The sequence below is a fragment of the Nothobranchius furzeri genome, chromosome 1 (genome assembly GCF_043380555.1).
Source record: "Nothobranchius furzeri strain GRZ-AD chromosome 1, NfurGRZ-RIMD1, whole genome shotgun sequence".
Lineage (NCBI taxonomy): Eukaryota > Metazoa > Chordata > Actinopteri > Cyprinodontiformes > Nothobranchiidae > Nothobranchius > Nothobranchius furzeri.
In genome coordinates, this window is record NC_091741.1 from 71,589,224 (window position 1) to 71,608,256 (window position 19,033).

Here is a 19,033-nt window from a genome sequence, read left to right on the forward strand (position 1 = left end):
GAAATGGCTGGCAGCGAATGAGTTAAGATGGCGACTTCATGTTTCTTGTTTATTAACAAGCTTCTGTAGGCAACAAACAGAGCTAAAATATGTTGTTTTACAATTATTATTCTCATGTCATGTTGTGTTCTCATATATTTATATTCTAGCGACTCCGTGGAAAGTCTAACGCTATTGGTTAGTTCTGGTCGGCGCTCAGTTTCCTATTGCACGGAGCTCTGCGGGGCAGGGGGCGTGCTTAGCACGTATTGCTTACTTTATATCACAGTACATGATAAGACGGTCACTTTTAGGGATTTCTGAAAAATCATTTAATTTCTTTAATGAGTCGTTTAGAGCTATCACAGCAAGACTGCAAACAACTGCACTGTCTATGATGCCAGAGGCAAACTACCGTAATAAGTGTAGTAAGAGCTCCCTACCATAAAACACCCAAGAGTATAACACCAGATATAATTATGAATTTATCTACTTATCAACTCAGTGTGTATGACTCTTCATTTATCAGCTAGAATCTTCTGACACTGATCCGTAACTGGCAACAGCCACTAAACGGTAGTGAGGTAGTGAGTTTTTGTTGAGAAAAATGGACTGCAGTAACAACATTTAACCACAGGGTGTCATTCCTACTTTATTCTTACATGTTGCACCTTTAAACAAAGTAAAAAATGAAGAAAGTTCTTGATGGACATGTTTTTCTCTTTCCGGATGTTTATTTTTAGTAAAGTAATGTACAGTTAACCTAATGAGAAACATCTGTGTGATAATTTAACTAATCTTGCACAGACTTGACTTGGTTCTTCCACTTATTCAGGAACATTTTAGTAATTTTTCTGATTTCAGAGAACATCTCTTTGAGAATGTGTGCTGTTGTTCTTTAACTGAGTCGTTTCTAGCCCTGAATGATCTGTAAAAAGATCTGCAGTAAACACACTAACAGATCTGGGTCCCAGATGGTCCGACTGCTGCCGTTGACATGGAAAACTGCTTCGTGGAACTCTGACCCCCCCTCGTCCGGTCACATTTTCAGTGCCAGCTCTGCCAAGTCAGCATGCTTTCTAAAGTGGCATATTCATTTATCTGTTTATTTTATTTATTTCCTGTTTTAGAAAGTTCAGCTCATAAACACGTTGGAGGGGGAAACAGGCCACAGGCAGCTGAGAGGGGCATTAGAAAAGTCACATCAGGCTTTTTAAAGCTGATTTTCACACACATTCTTAAATCTGAAAGCTGTTTCTCATGTGATGCCAGATGTTTGCTGTGCGAGATGATAAAAACATTGAGCGCTGAGTTTAAATGCATCAATGTCAACGATTCTACATTAACAACAAGTGGGATCTAGAGCTGAACTTGTGAAATGAGGTTTAAAAGAGCCCTTCTCCTCCAAACCCACATGCACACACCCAAACTTTTCTGGGATTCATTCAGAACCATGAAGTCACTGTTTCCCTGATCTACAGTCACTAACACGGCAAACACAACCAGAAAGAGCTGAGCTGAACTAGATTTAGTTGTAATTTTTCTGGTGAATTTACCATCACTTTAGAATAGTTTTTAATTTTTGTGTTTATGAAAGAGAAGAGTGAGAAGAATGCAAATTTCACCTCTTTACACCACAGGTGGCAAACTCAGGCCCTTCGGCCAAATTATATGTGTATATATAATATTATCAGTTGTTGTAGTTGTATTGACATTAATTCTGATGTGTAATTTCTTCTCAAAAAGTTCTAACAAGTTCAAACTGACACTGGCAAAATATTCTTTATACAGCTCAAGTTGAATTTTTATTTATGAAGGAAAATCTCATCAAAATAAACTCAGCTGGACCCTTTTTACTTGCACAAGTTCTGAGGTTGGAGAAGCCAGACCGTTGTCCTGCTCATGAGCATCAAGTTGCTGCATCAAGCTGAACAAACATGGCTGTTTGTTCGCTGCAGCAGTAAAAGAGATGTGTTGACAGCTGAACGCATTAATGATGCCTTCACAGACAGGTGGTAGGAAGCCAGGCTTTTGTGCTCATGGAAATGTCAAACTCTGGGCTTCAACCATGAATAATGAGCTCTGCTAATTAAATCTCCTGGAGACAAAACACAGACCCTCATCCAGCTTAGCTGGCTCTTGGCTCAGCAGGAGGACCGCACGGATACAAACAAGCTACACCAGCTTCTTATCTGGACCCAGACTCAACTTTTTTCTCCCTGCAACCACAAAAAGAACTTTTCTCCTTATTTTGACTTATGGCCGCAGCCATCTGAGGTATATCCGGTGCTACAATAGCCCATTGTTTGCTTACAGGACGAACACAGAAGCTGCTTTTTAGAGAAGCCAAGATTACGGCGTCTGTAGAGCAGTTTACTCCATGAAGATAAGCTCAGAACAAGATCTGCTGTGTGTCAGACTGGATGCTTTGGACTGCACAATGCTCAGCTTTTTAATGGTTTTATCGATTCGTTCCACCACCAACAACAACAACATCTCAATCACAAAACATAATTTTTTTGCAACATTTCTTTTTAAATGTATCCTTAACTAAAGTGAAAAGAAATCCTGCAAAGTCCTTGACTTTCTTCCCAGCCTTTATTTTACCTGGTAAAATGTTTGACAGCCTGTTCTCATTTCCAAACAAGACCTGGTTGAGATACCTTGTAGGTAAAGCAACAAAAACAACAATTACATTTGCACATATAAAAGAAAAGAAAACAGAGAACATATCATAGCAAGTAAAAGCTATGGCAGGCATGTGAGCGCATATGCACATGCATACAGGAATGCAGACAAACCAGTGTAAAAAGGAATGAATATTCATGTAAAATTATAGAAATAAGAGTGATCTAGGTGCAGCAGTCAACTATAACCTGATGAAGGTTAAATTAGAATGTTGTGATGGATGTTTGGGTTGCAAGTTTAAGTTTGGGTTTGTAAAATGACCCAGCCATATGCTGCTGCGAGGCAGAAGATGAGAAGATGGAGGAAGTCCAGAATTGGAAGTATTGTCATTTTAATAAGCATGTTTGGCAGCATGAGTAAAAGAAACTTTATTATAAAAAAAGAAAAGTTGTGCTTTGGCTTTTGATTGCAGATTGTTGACATGAGTGGTGAAAAATAAAGATGAATCCAGACAGATGCCCAGATGTGGGAGAAGAACCTACTGAGTAGATGGTACGTCTCACCAGCATATACGTGAATCTGGAAATAACCAGCAGCTTTGGCAGCGTCACTAATGTTAAAAGAGAATTGAGTTGAGCCCGAGAGGGAGCCCTGAGGTACACCTATAGAAATAATAAGTGTAATGGCCCAGTTCTGGTGTTCTTATGTGAATTGTAGGCTTGGTTTCCTGTTTTTAGCTTACAGAAGTGAAAGCTGGTGTGGTCTTCTGCTGCTGGGGTCTATCTGGAGGGACGTGTTGTGGTTCAGATATCCTTCACACAATAACCATGATCTGTTCAAAGTCCTTTCAAGCTCCTTTCTTCATTCTGATGCGTTTGAACTCCAGCAAGTCATCTTCACCACATATAGGTGCCTGAATGCACCAAGCTGTGTGATTGGCTGATTGGGTGTAGACACTAACAAAGTTCAGATGTCTTGTTGAACTTGAGCATCAGTGGAGTTTCAGATCTTCCTGAAGGCTCCTGGTGAGTCATGAAGAATATTAAAACAACACATTCTGACATTTGAGATTCGTTCTTCATGAGCATTTTCTCAGAGGTTTCTATTTCCTTTGTATGTGTTAAATGGTAAAGTACCTGTATTTGATAGAGCACTTTCTAGTGTCTTGGAACCCCCCAAGGCACTTCACAACATAATCAGTCAATCGCCCATTCACACACTGGTGGTGATGAGCTTCACTGTAACCACAGCTGCCCTGGAACACACTGACAGACGCAAATCTGCCGTGCACAGGCTCCACCGGTCCCTCCGACCACCACCAGCAGGTATGGTAGGTTAAGTGTCTTGCCCAAGGACACAACAACAGCGACAGACTGAGCGGGGTTCGAACCTGCAACCTTCCGATTATGGGGCCGGCACTTAACTCCTGTGGACCTCCAGACTGAGAGAGGAAGTTGTTTCCATCTGTAATGTTGTTTTCCTCCTTGCTGCATGCCTGTCTGCATGCCTTTAACACATCCTAAAAGACACACACACACACACACACACACACACACACACACACACACACACACACACACACACACACACACACACACACACACACACACACACACACACACACACACACGACCATGAGAAAGACCCAAACTGAAACCATCCTGGTATAAATCTTAGTTCCTGGATGGGCCCAGTGGTTCTTACACAAACATTGATCACCTTTACAGTCTTAAGTATTTTAAGTGTTAAATATGTATCATCGCATGCCGCTGTAAACCAGCACGCCTAGACGTAATCTTATCCAAATGTGTGAATCTGCACAAAAAAGAAATATAGGTGGTAACTTCTGTCCTGTTATTGAATCCATCTGGCCTCCTGTTTCAGGCTGAGCCCTTTAACACTGGTTTTATTGTAGTCTGAAGTCTGAAGCTACAGCCATTCAAATATTTTCAGATCTGCTGTCTGAACTGGTGTTAGTGTGTCTTAAATGTTCTCATTATAAGTGAAATGAGATTATTTTGTCCCAGGAAGCTTCAAACTGCTGGTGTTTGTTTAGTGATTCATGGGAACCTCACAATGAGCCGACAGTCACGTTTCAGATCAGAGGAAACTGGATTCTTCATCTCCAGATGTTTTGGTTGGATTTGGGAGTGGTAGGGAGCTGACTTATGTGAGGGCCGTGTGCCGAGCGTGAACGGTGTCCTCTGGGCGCCAGTAACGACCTGCAGCGCCTCTCTAATGAAAACAAGACTCTCGGAGTAAAACAATGGAGACAGAAGCTTCTGGCTGCTGAGAAAACCTCAGATCAGTTTTCCTTGTTTCCCACAGGATTCAGAGATTTATAAATAGAAACCAACTGCACATTTCTGATCCTTTGTGGATCTACAGGGGAGGATCGGGCTCATTTCAGAACATTTAACCCAGTGATATTTTTGGCTTTACTCCAGATCTCCCTCTTCAGTGGTCAGGTTGGTGCCCAAACATCCTGCTTGTGAGACGTTGCCTGAAGAAAACATGTTTTAAAGCTAAATTCACTCATTCTTAGACCTGTAACACATAATAAAGGCATTTAAAACAGCTGGCTCAGTAGCCTGGTGGTAGAGTGTCCTCCCTGGGACTGAGAGTTTGGAGTTTGATTCCTGGTTGGGTCATACCAAAGACTTTATCATTATCACCATCATGCTTTATTTATATAGCGCTTTCCACCACCCTCAAAGGGGGCCCAAGGCACTGAACAGGAGAAGTTACAAAGGTAAAAAGTGGTAGCAAGTCATAAAAACATTAAGAACATAGACATTACTGAGAACAATAAAACGCAAATTGACAAAAATGAAAGCGAAACAAAGAATAAAAACCATAAACCAAAAGCTTTAGGAGAAAGCCATCCTATAAAAATTTGTCTTAAAGACTGCCAGTGATGGAAACTGTTTGATTGTGAGCAGGAGCTGGTTCCAGAGAGAGGGTGAAGGACTTGAAAAGCTCGATCACCACGAGTCTTAAATCGGGTGCGAGGGACGATGAGCAATTTCTGGTCAGCCGACCGCAATGACCTTGAGGGAACATAGGTCATAGACAGATATGGCATAGGTTTTTTTTCTTAGGCAGCAGTAGCTCAACAGGCTGACCGGGTTGTCCAGTAATCAGAAGGTTGCAAGTTCGATCCCGGCTCCGGACAGAGAATTCTGCTGTTGTGTCCTTGGGCAAGACACTTAACCCACCTTGCCTGCAGGTGATGGTCGGAGGGACCGGTGGCGCCTGTGCTCGGCAGCCCTGCCTCTGTCTGTGGGCCACAGGGCAGCTGTGGCTACATCGTAGCTCATCACCACCAGTGTGTGAATGTGTGTGTGAATGAATGAATGATACACTGTAGTGTAAAGCGTTTTGGAGTCCTTACCCTGAGAGGCGCTATACAAGTGCGGGTCATTTATCATTTATCGTAACATGCTTTATTAAGAGCTCCACTAAGTAGGTGGGGCACTGCCTTGGAAAAACACAAAAGAAGAATATTAAACTGTGCCCGGTATGAGACGGGGAGCCAGTGAAGGGAAGTCAGCACTGGAGAAACATGGTCCCTTTTCCTAGTTCCAGTCAAAAACCTAGCAGCACTGTTCTGAACTAATTGCAGGTGATGCACAATAGTCTGACCCAACCCAGCATAGAGAAAGTTACAGTAGTCAAGCCTAGAGATCACAAATATATGGAGTACACACTCCAAGTGAATTCTTGAAAGCAAAGGCTTGCGTTTGGTGAGGCGACGTAAAACTGAAAAAGCAAGACCGAACCACTGAGTTGACACGAGTTAGAGCCGAGTCTAACTTTAAAAATGGGACCCAACGTCTCCCTCCCCTCCATGGGGATGGGTCAAATGTGGAGATAAATTTCACCAGTGTGTGGTGGTGACTATGGGACTTTAACTTTAAACCCTTATCAGAATGCAAATCATTCAACACATTTAAGGACAAAACCACTTTTTTATTGATAGTTTGTGTGTAGTGAGAGCCTGTTCTGCATGTAAAAAGCTCAATATCTATAAAAATGACTGGGTTTAAATAAGTGTTGATTTATATTTTATTTTTTCTGAATCAGATGAATCCAAAGCACTTTGCAATATAGCATTTCATTCATCCATTCACACAGTGATGGTGATGAGCTACAATGTAGCCACAGCTGCCCTGGTGCACACGCACCACCACAGGGAGCTGGGATCAATCCTGCAACCCTCCAATTACTGAACAGCCTCCTGATTTACTGCTGCACCCATTAACCCGCTAAATTAGAATTATAGTTATGGAAAATAAACTAAAGAAAAAGCTTTAAAAGTCATTTTTTTACCCAGCTGTTATATTTATAAACTCGATTAAACGTGGAGTAAAAACGCGTCCACCTTTACATAATTTCCACCCAGGCACACAAGGTGAACTTTGAGTCATTTAGATATCGTTTTCCTTTCTTATCTGCGGATAAACATGAACCATCGGCAGCAGCCAATCGGCTGTGAAACCAGGACTTTTCCACACAACTCTTTACTGTTTGTGGATCATAAACCGACAGCTTGTAATCAGCTCCATAACCATATGCTGTGATAGGGACTGAGCTTTTCATCTTTCATTGTCCTTTTTTAAAGGTTACACCTTCAGCATGTGCTACCTCACCTGAGAGGCTTTTTTTTTTTACCTACTAACACCCTTCGTCTGTCAGATGAAAGTGTTTTATCTGTTGCTAACATGGCTGTGGCAATACAGGAACAGAAGAAAAACAGTTTTTTATTTGTGTGTCATTTTAAAATCATTTATGATGACCATATTTTAGGAAGTGGTTTTTATCAAGAAGTGTGCTAAACATTTTTATCTCACTGGTTTGTAACTTTGTTTTTGGTCATTTTCTAAATATTTTATTTTATTTTTATTATTGTATTATAATTAGTTCCCCATATGAAGCATGTTGGTCAGCGACAGCTGTTTTAAATGTGTTATGTGAATAAAATTTACCTTGACTTTGTTCATTCATACATCCATTTTCCACTGCTTATCCAAGGTCAGGTTGACGAGGTAACAGGTATCCCGCTCCTCCCGTGCGTTCCCAGACTGAATGAGGATATATAAAGGAGCTTCTGGGTCAGTTCCAGGGTTTCATATTAGAATGGGTCAGGAGATCCTCCCAATGCAGTTCTACTCTGATGATGGAGCGCCTCACTTTACCTCTGAGGCTGAATCAGCTGTCATACAGAGGAAGTTCATGTCAGCCTCTTGTATCTTGGCTATGATACAAATCCAGTGCTGGAATGTAGACAGAGCAGTAAATTAAGAGCAACACTCAGTCCTGTAGACAAAGCCCAGATCCATCAGTCTATCTCTCACTCTATTTCACCGTCACTCCTTTAAAAGATACCAAGATTCTCGAACCCAGCATTGCATCTTTTTTCCCAGTTACTGGCATTGGGAGCCTAAATCTATTTCCGGACCATGGGTCCCTGTCGGAAAAAAGAAAAATGAATGCAAGTCAGTGGGGCTGTAAAAGCTATTTTCTAATCTTGTTTGATATGTGCCATGGTTTTCACATATGATGTCCATGAATTTTAAAGAAGCATTTTGAAGGGCTTATGTTGGAATGACAGCAAAGTTATTGGTTTGGTGTGATAAGACATGTAGAACTACTAAAGCGTTTCACCATATGGACGTCACCAAACCAAACACGGAGAAGAAAATGGCTGTAAGTTTAGCGAGCTTTGAATTCTTCTTCCGGAACGACATTGAACACAGGGAATGATAAAATGATAAATGACCCGCACTTGTATAGCGCCTCTCAGAGTAAGGACTCCAAAGCGCTTTACACTACAGTGTATCATTCATCCACTCACACACACATTCACACTGACAGAGGCGAGGCTGCCAAGCACAGGCGCCACCGGTCCCTCTGACCACCACCTGCAGGCAAGGTGGGTTAAGTGTCTTGCCCAAGGACACAACAGCAGAATTCTCTGTCCGGAGCTGGGATCGAACCTGCAACCTTCGGATTACTGGACAGCCCGCTCTACCTGTTGAGCTACTGCTGCCCAAGACAGATCTGGCATGTAGTGAGATTCTGTGGTGACGTCATATGTGCAACATCTGATTTGTAGTCATATTATTTACATATTTTTACAAGCTAACAAATCTCAAAGTATGTGACAGACGTAGTCGAAACTCACATAATTTCTATTCAATTAAACTGAAGTACCACATATGTGTGATTCAGAGCGTAAGGCAAAGCGGGTTAGAAAGTAGATTTCATAGCCCGTTCACTTGCATTCATTTTTTTCCTTTTGCTGCAACCCATGAGCTGACCAGAAGAACAGGAGACTTATATTCCAGAGTGGTCTGTTGGGGTATCCCATGGAAATTTGCCTCAAAAGCAACTCATATTCCTTGATGAAATAGGGCCCAAACAAGCACATCTTGCCTAAAATACGGGGTGCAGAGCTCCATCTTGGAGCTGGTTGTTGAGCCTTGGCACCTAAAGGGATCAGCCAGAAAAGGCAGAAAGTCACCTCCACATGGGCTCACTAGCAGCCAAGGGGAAGGCAGGATGGGGGTCTGGGCTTACCAGTCAATGACAACATGGCTTTCCCAGGATCCACTGATTACTGCTTTCTTATTCATTTTCTCTTTGTTTTTTTTAAATAATTTTTTGCTTTTTATTTTTTTTCTTGTGAAGCGCCTCGTGATTTTTATCTTAAGAGGCACTATATAAAAATAGTTTCTTCTTCTTTATCTACCTGGAGTGCCACCTCCCTCCAATTTATTGGGAAGAAAAACAATCTGGAAAAATGGACAACTTCAAACATGTTTCCTTCAACCACCATAACTCCAGAGTTTAGGCAGGTTCGTTGCTTAAACCCTTAATGCTAAAATGAGGTTGTATTAATGAGTACACAAATGCTGGAGTGTGTTCAGACTTGTCTTGGTTTGTAGATTGGATCCTCGAGGATCACGCAGCAGCTTTGTAAATCAAGCCTTTCAGTGAGAGTGTACTCATAATTATTAGACCCATAATTGTGGTTCTAATCAAAGCCCAAAGTATCACAAGGAGTTGCACATGCAGGACTTCACTTATGTATTGTCTAGTTCTACAGTCTGTCTGTTAGTAAATAAAGTACACTAGTATAAAAAAATGACTTATTTTATGTGCAAAAATATAAATAAGCATCGCTTCAGGACGTTTCACTCACCTTAAGCCTGGAGTAAATGATCCGTTAATGTTGATGAACTCTAATAATAACCCTGCTGTGTTGCTGCTTGAGCAGAGCTGCAGCATCTTGTTCCTCCTCCTCCTGTGGGCGGGTCGGTTCTGGATGGGTCTCTGTAGTAAAGAGACTGCACACATGATCCACTCTCAACACAGCGAGCTGTCAGAGCGCAGGATCCACGCTGCTCCATCACCCAGCTGCGCGCAGCCTGAAGATCCCAGCCCCGCCAAACTGACCGGAGACCAGCAGTGGCCCAACGTACATGTGGGAATATGGCCTCTGGACTTGGCCTGACGCTGTCGGAGGAACAGATCAAAATTCTGGAGGAAAACTTCAACAAAGTGTCCAAACATCCGGACGGCACGACGCTGATGTTGATCGCTGCGGAGTGCGGGCTATCTGAGCAGGAGACGGAGGTGAGAATCACACAGCTGACTTTTCATTTTACGTCATTTATGTCCTCCAGGTATGGAGTAACGAGCCCCTGTCAGAGTTCAGTCAGGTCAGAGTTTCAAAGAGTTTCTCTCTTTTTTTTTAACAATAAAGTTTCCATTGAGGCAAAAACCTGTCTGTCTGTATGAGGCGCCGACTGTAAATACAGTGGGAAAAACAAACTTCAAATATGTTTAAAATAAATATTTAAAACCTAGTTCAAATAGGCATAGGCTACACATTTACATATCAATATTTAAATACAAAACCTAAACACGTATTGGTATAATTATATATTAAAAGTGTAATTTAGCCTGTACTATATTTTGTGTAAATACGAACATTTAAAATTGCATATAAATTAATAGATTCCAATCTATGTATGTGATGTTTAAAATAAAGTTTTAGATTTCAATACACAATGTTACATTTAAACAATAAAATCTAAACACAAACATGGTTTTATACTAAATATTTAGCAAACATTCAACTACAGCTCTCTCTCTCTCTCTCTCTCTCTCTCTCTCTCACACACACACACACCTGGTTTTCATTGTTTTGAAGAGTGGATTGTTGCAAAATACAGATGTTAGTTTTTATTTATTCATTAGAATTGATGCCCCATATATCTATGGACTAAAAATTAATTTGGAGTCGAATCAGTGTAGAAAAAAAAAGCACAGAATGCAAGATTTTGAGTTTAGATTAAAAACAATCAAGCTCAGTTGCACTTGAGAGGGTAATATTTGCATATTTATTTTTGTCATTCAAGCATTTCCACTTATAGCTTAGATGCTGATTCCTAAATCTGGGTTCAGGACCCGCCTTTGGCTCATGAAACACCAGGTGTTAGGAAGCTATTCAAATCTGTTCAAGTCAGAGGCTCCTTTAACCTTACCTGTTACAAACACATGGAATCTATGGTCATAAAAGGATAAACAGTAATGCTGACGATGCTTATCTTTAGTAACATTTGAAGACTTTAACAGAAACTTCCAGGGTCATGTGTCACTGTAACTTTTATTTGTGAGTCAAAAGTTCAGAATCATATCTACTTTGGTTTTAAAATGAGACGTACGTCACAGAGAAGAGCATGTTGTACTGTGCAGTGTTCTAACGTTCTGTTTAGATCTCCAGCAGTGGCAATGAAAAAACATCTCATGCTTCAGCAGATAAGATCCCAACCCCTCCAACTGCAGCTTTGTGTAACCAGAATGTACTTTAGTACTTATCAGTACTTTAGTACTTATCAGTGTTGCTGTCAGATGACTTGTGAGGATACAACCACATACTGACTGCAGCTATGAGTACAAAACATCACGTTTCTAGTAAACGGAGCTCTGATAACCGCATCAAAGCTAATTAATACTTGCGTTTACACCAAAGGCAGCTCTCCAACTGCAATAAAGTTGAGTTGCGTTGATTGTTTAAACTCAAAAACACAAATTCATCCATGCAAAGATCGATCACACGATTATTTATCTAAAAAGTATGAATGTGATTAGAGTGGCTTTGGGATTATTTCTATGCTGCCCTAACCTGAAGTCAGATTTTATTCATTTAAAAAAAGAAAAAATCAAATCACAGTATAAATCATATAAACAATCACTAAAACACAAGAGAAAGCACATATTTAGCTATTTGCCAGTAAGAAACTGCCGTTGTGAAAAGAGATGTTTAATTCCAGAAATCAGAGACACTCCCTTTCACCCCTTGCTCTAGCACTCCCACCTCTCCTCTATTTGAGGAATTCCTACTGCACAGCCTGAGCGTCGGTCAGCGGCCAGATGAGAAGCTTCACAGCTGTGATAGCGGCACAAAGTGCACTGATGATGTTGAGCAAGCGCCAGAGAATCATCACATGAATCATCGTGAACACGCTGAAACTCTCAGCTGTCCACCATGATGATTTTTACGTTTACTAAATCTTTCATTTCACTATAAAACTTCCTGCTGAGTGTCTGTTTACCGGATCTCAGGTGAAGCTTTTCCCCTCCAACCTGCCATTGGACAGTTGACCCACCATCAGACTGGTTTCACTGGCAAATGTTGGAGTGATATGGCTCTCACATCCGAACAAAGGTTTCACTAAACAACCACTCGTCTACATCTGGTACAATGTTTCTCTGCTTCAACCCAACCAACCAGTTCTGGCACATTTTCTCTGAGCAGCAATAAAACAAAATCTTACACAGATTTTGAAGTTTGTAATGATCCATACAGAGCCTGTGTTTGGCTTACGCCTGTTTTAAATACAGTTTAATAGAAATATTCACCTTTTTCAAGATGTGTTGATTGGACCTGAGCAGCTAAAACACCAGATGTGACTGAAAGGTCAAGGACCTTCTCACCAGCCTTAATTATGTCCTTTTTTAATGTTTCGCATCTGTCTTATTCACAGTTTAAAGGTTAAAATCCAAACTGTCCAAAGCCTGGAGGATGTTTTTAAACTGATTTTATTCAAGTTTAATAAAAATAATAACAGTGAAGAATATTCAAATCTTGTCTGCCAACACAATGATTTTAATCAGACAAAAGACATTTTTGGCCATACTGAAGCGTGTCTGTGTGAGTTATGAATAGATCCTCTCATCCTTTGTAGAGAGCTTTCTGATCAGCTTCTGTTCAAAGAAATAGAGTTTAACCCTCCCACTGTCCTAATGGGTGTGACCCCACAAGGAAAGTTGACCATTGAGCAGAGTTGATGGTTTATCCCATGGGTCCATGTGGCAGGGGTGAGGAGTGAGTACCACCTCACCCCTGCCACATGGACCTCAAGGGATAAACCATCAATCCTGCTCAATGGTCAACTTTCCTCGTGGGGTCACCTATAAAGAAGAAGAAGAAAGAGGGAAATCAGTGGATCCTGAGGAAGGTGGAATAGGTGGGGAGAGCAGAATAAAGAGAGAGTGGTGAAGAAGGTCATACAAAAGCCACTTTGAACAAGTGAGTCTCAGTTGCTTTTTGAAGGAGACCACTGAATCCACTGATCTCAGGCTCAGGGGGAGAGAGTTCCAGAGTCTGGGGGCCACAGCAGCAAATGATCTGTCACCTTTGGTCTTTAGCCTGGCGCTGCACAACCTGTAGGCTTTGATCACTGGACCTCAGGGACCTGCTGGGGGTGTAGAGACTAAGAAGATCACCAATGTAAGATGGTGCTTGTCCATGTAAGGCCCTATAGACCAGAACCAGGATCTTGAAATGAACCCCGAAGTTGACTGGCAGCCAGTGAAGCTGGAGGAGAAGCGGGGTGATGTGGGTGTGTTTGGAGGACTTGGTCAGAAGCCGAGCACAGGCATTCTGAACCACCTGTAGGCGGTTCAGGGAGGTTCTGCTCAGACACGTGAAAAGAGAGTTACAGTAGTCTAAGCGTGAGGAGATGAAGGTGTGGATAACTGTCTCAAGTTCAGAGCGGGACAGAATGGGACTCAGCTTAGCAATGTTCCTGAGATGGAAGAAGGAAGAGCGAACAAGAGAACTGAAGTGAGAATCCAGGGTGAGAGCTGGGTCAAAGGTCACACCAATATTCCTGACGGAAGGTTTGGTGTGAGAAGCAAGCTGACCAAGAGAGTCTCTGACTTTGGGAACCAGCTTGTCTGGGGCACAGATGAGGATCTCAGTCTTATCTTCATTCAGCTGTAGAAAGCTCCCAGCCATCCAGGTTTTGATAGAGTCTAAGCAGGTGTGTAACAGCTGTAGCTTAGACATCTCATGGGGCTTAAAGGAGATGTACAGTTGGATGTCATCTGCATAAAGATGGTGGGAGATTCCTTTGAAAGAGCTCAGGATGTGCTGAAGAGGAGGCAGATAGAGGAGGAAGAGCAGAGGCCCCAGCACAGAACCTTGTGGGACACCATGGGTAAGGGAGGTGGTGGAGGACCTAAACTTGGAGACGGCCACAGAAAAGGAGCACTCCGAAAGATAAGAGAAGAACCACTCCAGAGCAGATCCTGATAGGCCTACCCAGTCTCTGAGCCTCTCCAGTCGCAGGTGATGGTCAACAGTGTCAAAGGCTGCAGTCAGGTCCAGCAGGACCAGAACAGAACAGTCCCCTGCATCACTGTGAGTCAGAAGGTCATTAGAGACCCTAAGAAGAGCTGTTTCAGTAGAATGAGCTCTACGAAAACCTGACTAAGTAATCATAGATGTTATGTTCATGTCATGTTCAAGACAGTGGGAGGATTAAGGACTGATGAGCTAATCTGAGTGTGACCAAGATCAAAGGGAGTTTGTGTTAAAACGGCTCCACAGTCCTGTCCATTGTCGTCAAGTTTAAACTACATGATTGTTTCAGCAGAACAAAAAGGAAATCCCTTCACTTTTAAAACTGTTCCACTGAGTGAAGTAATTACTTACGACTCTTGCACAGAAACACGGTTCATTACTGTTGGTAAAGCTCTAAGCTTCTCAAAGGTTTTAATGTGATTCACTGGAAAATTATCTTCGGTTGTAAGTTTGCAGAGAACAAAAGTTGATTTTTCAGGATGAGTTAAAGGATCATTTAAAGAGACATTGTGTAGTTTTACCATTAATCTCTGGAAAAATCCATCGAAATGTTGTTGAAAATGAATTAGACGATGCCCAGCGGCGGCTTTGTAACATATATTCATAAAAATCAGGTCTCTGGCTGACGCCATATTAAACACCTGGGCGTTTTTCAGCGTCAAGGCGCCTGGCCTTGCGAGGCGATGTCTTGCGAGGCCAGGCGCCTTGCTTGTGAGGACACTGTCCTTCCTTGGTCAAAGAAAACGGTTAAATGGAACAGACTTGCATCACGTGACCGTGGCTTCCACGGTGGTCACGTGACGTCAGGTGACACGGGAGATAACGTTATATTTTATACGTAGAAGTTTTAATATAAATATATAACAAGACTTTTACTTTTTAAATTCTTTATGTTTATTAAATGAAATATATAAGTGAGTTACTACCCGCTAGCCACCAAAGCTGCAACTAATAAGCAACTAACCATCCAGATAACTTCTTTGGATCTAAAAAAACATTTAAAATTAGTTGACTTACTTTTAAACTTGAAATTTGCCCCTGCAGTAGCTGCTGGCTTCTGATCCACCATCCTTTTGAAAATACCACGGTGTATTCTGGGTAATTTTTAACCAAGGCTAGGCTACAAGACACCTCCTGTGTATCCTTGCTCAGCTAGCTAAACGGCTAATAAATGGAGAACACATGCCTCGGTAGAACATGAACATTGGAACACTCCTTGGCGGTTCCTGATGACGTATCTCCTAGGCAACTGGAGTGGAGCCAAGACATCAAGGCGAGGTTCCTTGGCATTGAGAAACACCTGCCATGTTTCCTTCTACGGGAGCCCGTGAGGACAAAACATGTTTACTGATTTGTAACAAATGGTTACAATACAATCACCATTTGTTGTTTTACACATTTAGCTCTTCACTCGCTGCCAGTGATGAAAGGAGTCTGATGTACTTGTCGTTAAGTTGGCGGTTGTGCTCCCAGGGACTGGGACCCTTTGACCCTAATGGCCATCCGTTGGTAAAGTCTTACTCAAACACAAAAAAAAAAAACCTGCTTGCAGTGATTTAGCTATGTACTGCCCCCATCGCCAGGGAAAATACAAACTGTCACTTCATTTAAACTTTCAATACTCTTGCTTCAAGTAGTTTGACTAAATAAAATTCAGTCCTAATACGGCCTAAAGGTGGATTTCCTTTGACCGGCAGGTCAGAGTTCAATTTGGTCCTTATGTTTTTGAAGCTTCTACTAAGCTTAACCTAGAAAATAAAACTGATTAAACTAAGAAAGTTCCCCCGAAAAACTGAAAAAAAAGCTAAACAAAACAACTCCCTAATATTATTTTTCTATATATTGTTAGTAATTTGCATTATAATATAACTTTTGTTGCCCAAATTGAATAAAAAGTGCACAGAATAAAATGTTTAATGATTTTTTTTTCTTTGTGTGGACGTTAAAGTTTTAAGATCAAATTTGACAGATTGGCCCTTTAAAAGTTAGCCACACCGATTAGATGTCTTTAATCTAACATGTAGGATGTGTTTTAATAACAAATTAAACAATAATTCATTTTTTAAATTCTTCTTTAGATGATCTTCGGATTGTCTGCAAACCCTTTCCCTCTTCTACGCCTGTCAAACTTAATCTATCGTCTGTGAGATCAGAACCATTTTATTATCTGGCCACAGAGGCTTGTAATCCAACCTGTTCTGTATTTCCATACGAAGGTGGGAGAAGTTGGGCCGGGCTGATGGGGAAGCCCGGTCCTGGCGGGGTGAGGTAAAGTTCTGGCCCTTCATCAAAAGAGCTGACTTTAACTCCTCTTTCCTCCCACCGCCCCTCTTGTTGAGTGTTTTGTGTTTGCTAACAAAGCTCTCACTGGAGAAGGTTTAGCTGAAGGAACCCAACCCAACAACCACTCCCCGTTTCACATTAATAACACTTACTGTGTGTGCCGGTCTCTGTACACAGCACTTAAACTCTGGCACGATTTATTTTGCTTTCAGCACAGCAGCGTCTGAAAGACCTTATTCACGTAATTCAGCGGGACATAAAACCAGCACTATCATGCAAAGCTACAAATAACTCAAATAAAAGAATAGAGAGGATTTAAGTCTGTAAAAGACCTTTCCTGATCTCATTTAGCATCTGCATTTTTCAAGTTCAACCCCAGAAGAGTCCTGATGAGATTCTCATGCGTTTTCAGTAAAAAATGTGGAAAATGTTTCTCCTGTGAGACTCTGAATTCCTCCCTCTCCCCTTGACATTCTGAAGATTGCGTCAGCGATGTTGTGAATCCCTTGACAACATGAACTACACAACAGCAATGCAAAAGGTCAAGGGTGTGTGTGTGTGTGTGTGTGGAGACCTCTGCAACATCATCTTGTGATTGGAGTTTACTGTGGCAGTTACTGGCTGAGTGAAGAGAGATCATAAAAAACAACAACAACATAAAAAAACAACAACCAGCAAGCGCCTGATTGTATTTTTTCTGCCATTTCAGCACTAACGAGTGTGAAAATCAGATATTGCCGTTTTCATATTCCAGTTACAAAATACTACATTTATGAAGCAACTTTAAAGATTTTGAATTGGTTGTTTTAAACTCATCAGATGACTCGATAACATTAGTCGTATGTGAGGATGAACAGCTGTGTATCTGTAGTCTGACTCTAACACAAATGAGGGCTGTATGATAAGTCTACAGGCGTGTTAAAATTAGCCCCAGGTTTTAAATCCACTTCTGACCAAAGAAATTAAACATTGTGTTTCCTGTACATGCTGCAATCAGCTCATTTGTCTTCACAACACCTGTATCGGTTACACAAACAGTCCAAGGTTTCCCATTTACAGTAACTCTGTTCTCATATGATTTTTGCATCTATCAATCTTGTGTGTGTGTGTGTGTGTGTGTGTGTGTGTGTGTGTGTGTGTGTGTGTGTGTGTGTGTGTGTGTGTGTGTGTGTGTGTGTGCGTGCGCGCGCGCTCTGACTTCTCGATCCCCAGTGAGTCGTGGAGGATGGCTGTTTATACTGAGCCAGGATCTTCTGGAGGTTTCTTCCCGTTAAAAGGGAGTTTTCCTCTCCACTGTTGCTTTATGCTTGCTTAGTATGAGGATTGCTGTATAGTCACTGACACTAGTCAGTGACTTGATGCAATTTGCTGGGTTCCTTATATAGGAAACATTATTTCTGATTGGCTTAATGAACTGTCCTGAATTGGAATGTTTATTATGTGAAGTGCCTTGAGACGACTCTTGTCGTGATTTGGCGCTATATAAATAAACTTGAATTGAATTGAATTAAACACAGCATGACACCTGCAGGTAGACCTGCTTCGTATGATGCCTCCTTTAAAGGCACCAGAGAAGGTTCACCAGTTTGGGTTCTCATGGATATTCGTATCATTTCCTTATATTTAAGCTACATGAAGCACGTATGTCACCACTTTTGTGTTTCAGGCTCCGCACCCTTATATAAAACCTTCCGCTGGTTTATAACCACTCATTTGTGTTTGCCTCCTGCAGGAATGGTTCAAGCAACGTAATGCCAAGTGGAGGAAGGCCGAGGGTCTTCCCGCTAAACTGGGATCAGTGTTGGACTAAGACTTTCTGAGCTTCTTCATGCTGCATGGATCTGTTTGCTGACTCTACATCTCCACAATGGACTAACCTCTCCTCCCCGTTTCCTCTCCATCTGCGAATCGCGCTTTTGTATCTATGAAGCTATTTTGTCTTGCAGAATGTGAAGGTGTTTGTGTGTTGTTGCCAATGTAACCACTGTGTTTACAGAAATAAATATATTGTTATTGTAAAGGAACCTGGAAATGGTTGTGCAGCTTCTGTACTTTAGTGATTCACACAGGATGCAGGGTCACACAATAGTTTGGTTTTTTTATGGAGAGGCTGGAGGGGGAACGCTTTGTTTCCATGGCTTTGTTTGCATGTGGGTCTGTCAGGAATGAGCAGAGCTAGACTTCTCGTTGTTTCCATGACTATAAAAGATGTAAAGAAGCACCAGGATTACAATAGATGTTGCTGGAATCAGCTAACTCTGACCAGGAACTTCTGTGGTTGAATCTGGAATATTCCACTGGAGCTGAAATGGGAGGAATGGTGTTGTGGCCTGCACTGAAGGCAGGTGATGTAATTTTATTCTTCTGTTTTAATCTCTTGTGACAGAGTACCGGAAAAGGGAAATGATCTCACCAGAAATTTAAAACTTTAAACCACAAAAAGGGTCCATTTTCAGCGTAGACTGCAGATATTCAGCACTT

General features: G+C 41.6%; 1 protein-coding gene across 1 annotated transcript; it reads left to right on the top strand.

Annotated features, from left to right (window-relative positions):
- The first annotated feature begins 9,962 nt into the window (after positions 1-9,962).
- Positions 9,963-18,576, top strand: hopx (HOP homeobox). Its single transcript, XM_015951689.3, has 2 exons — positions 9,963-10,248; positions 18,285-18,576. The coding sequence occupies exons 1-2, from the start codon at positions 10,105-10,107 to the stop codon at positions 18,360-18,362; spliced, it is 222 nt and encodes a 73-aa protein (XP_015807175.3). The 5' UTR covers positions 9,963-10,104; the 3' UTR covers positions 18,363-18,576.
- Positions 18,577-19,033: the final 457 nt, after the last annotated feature.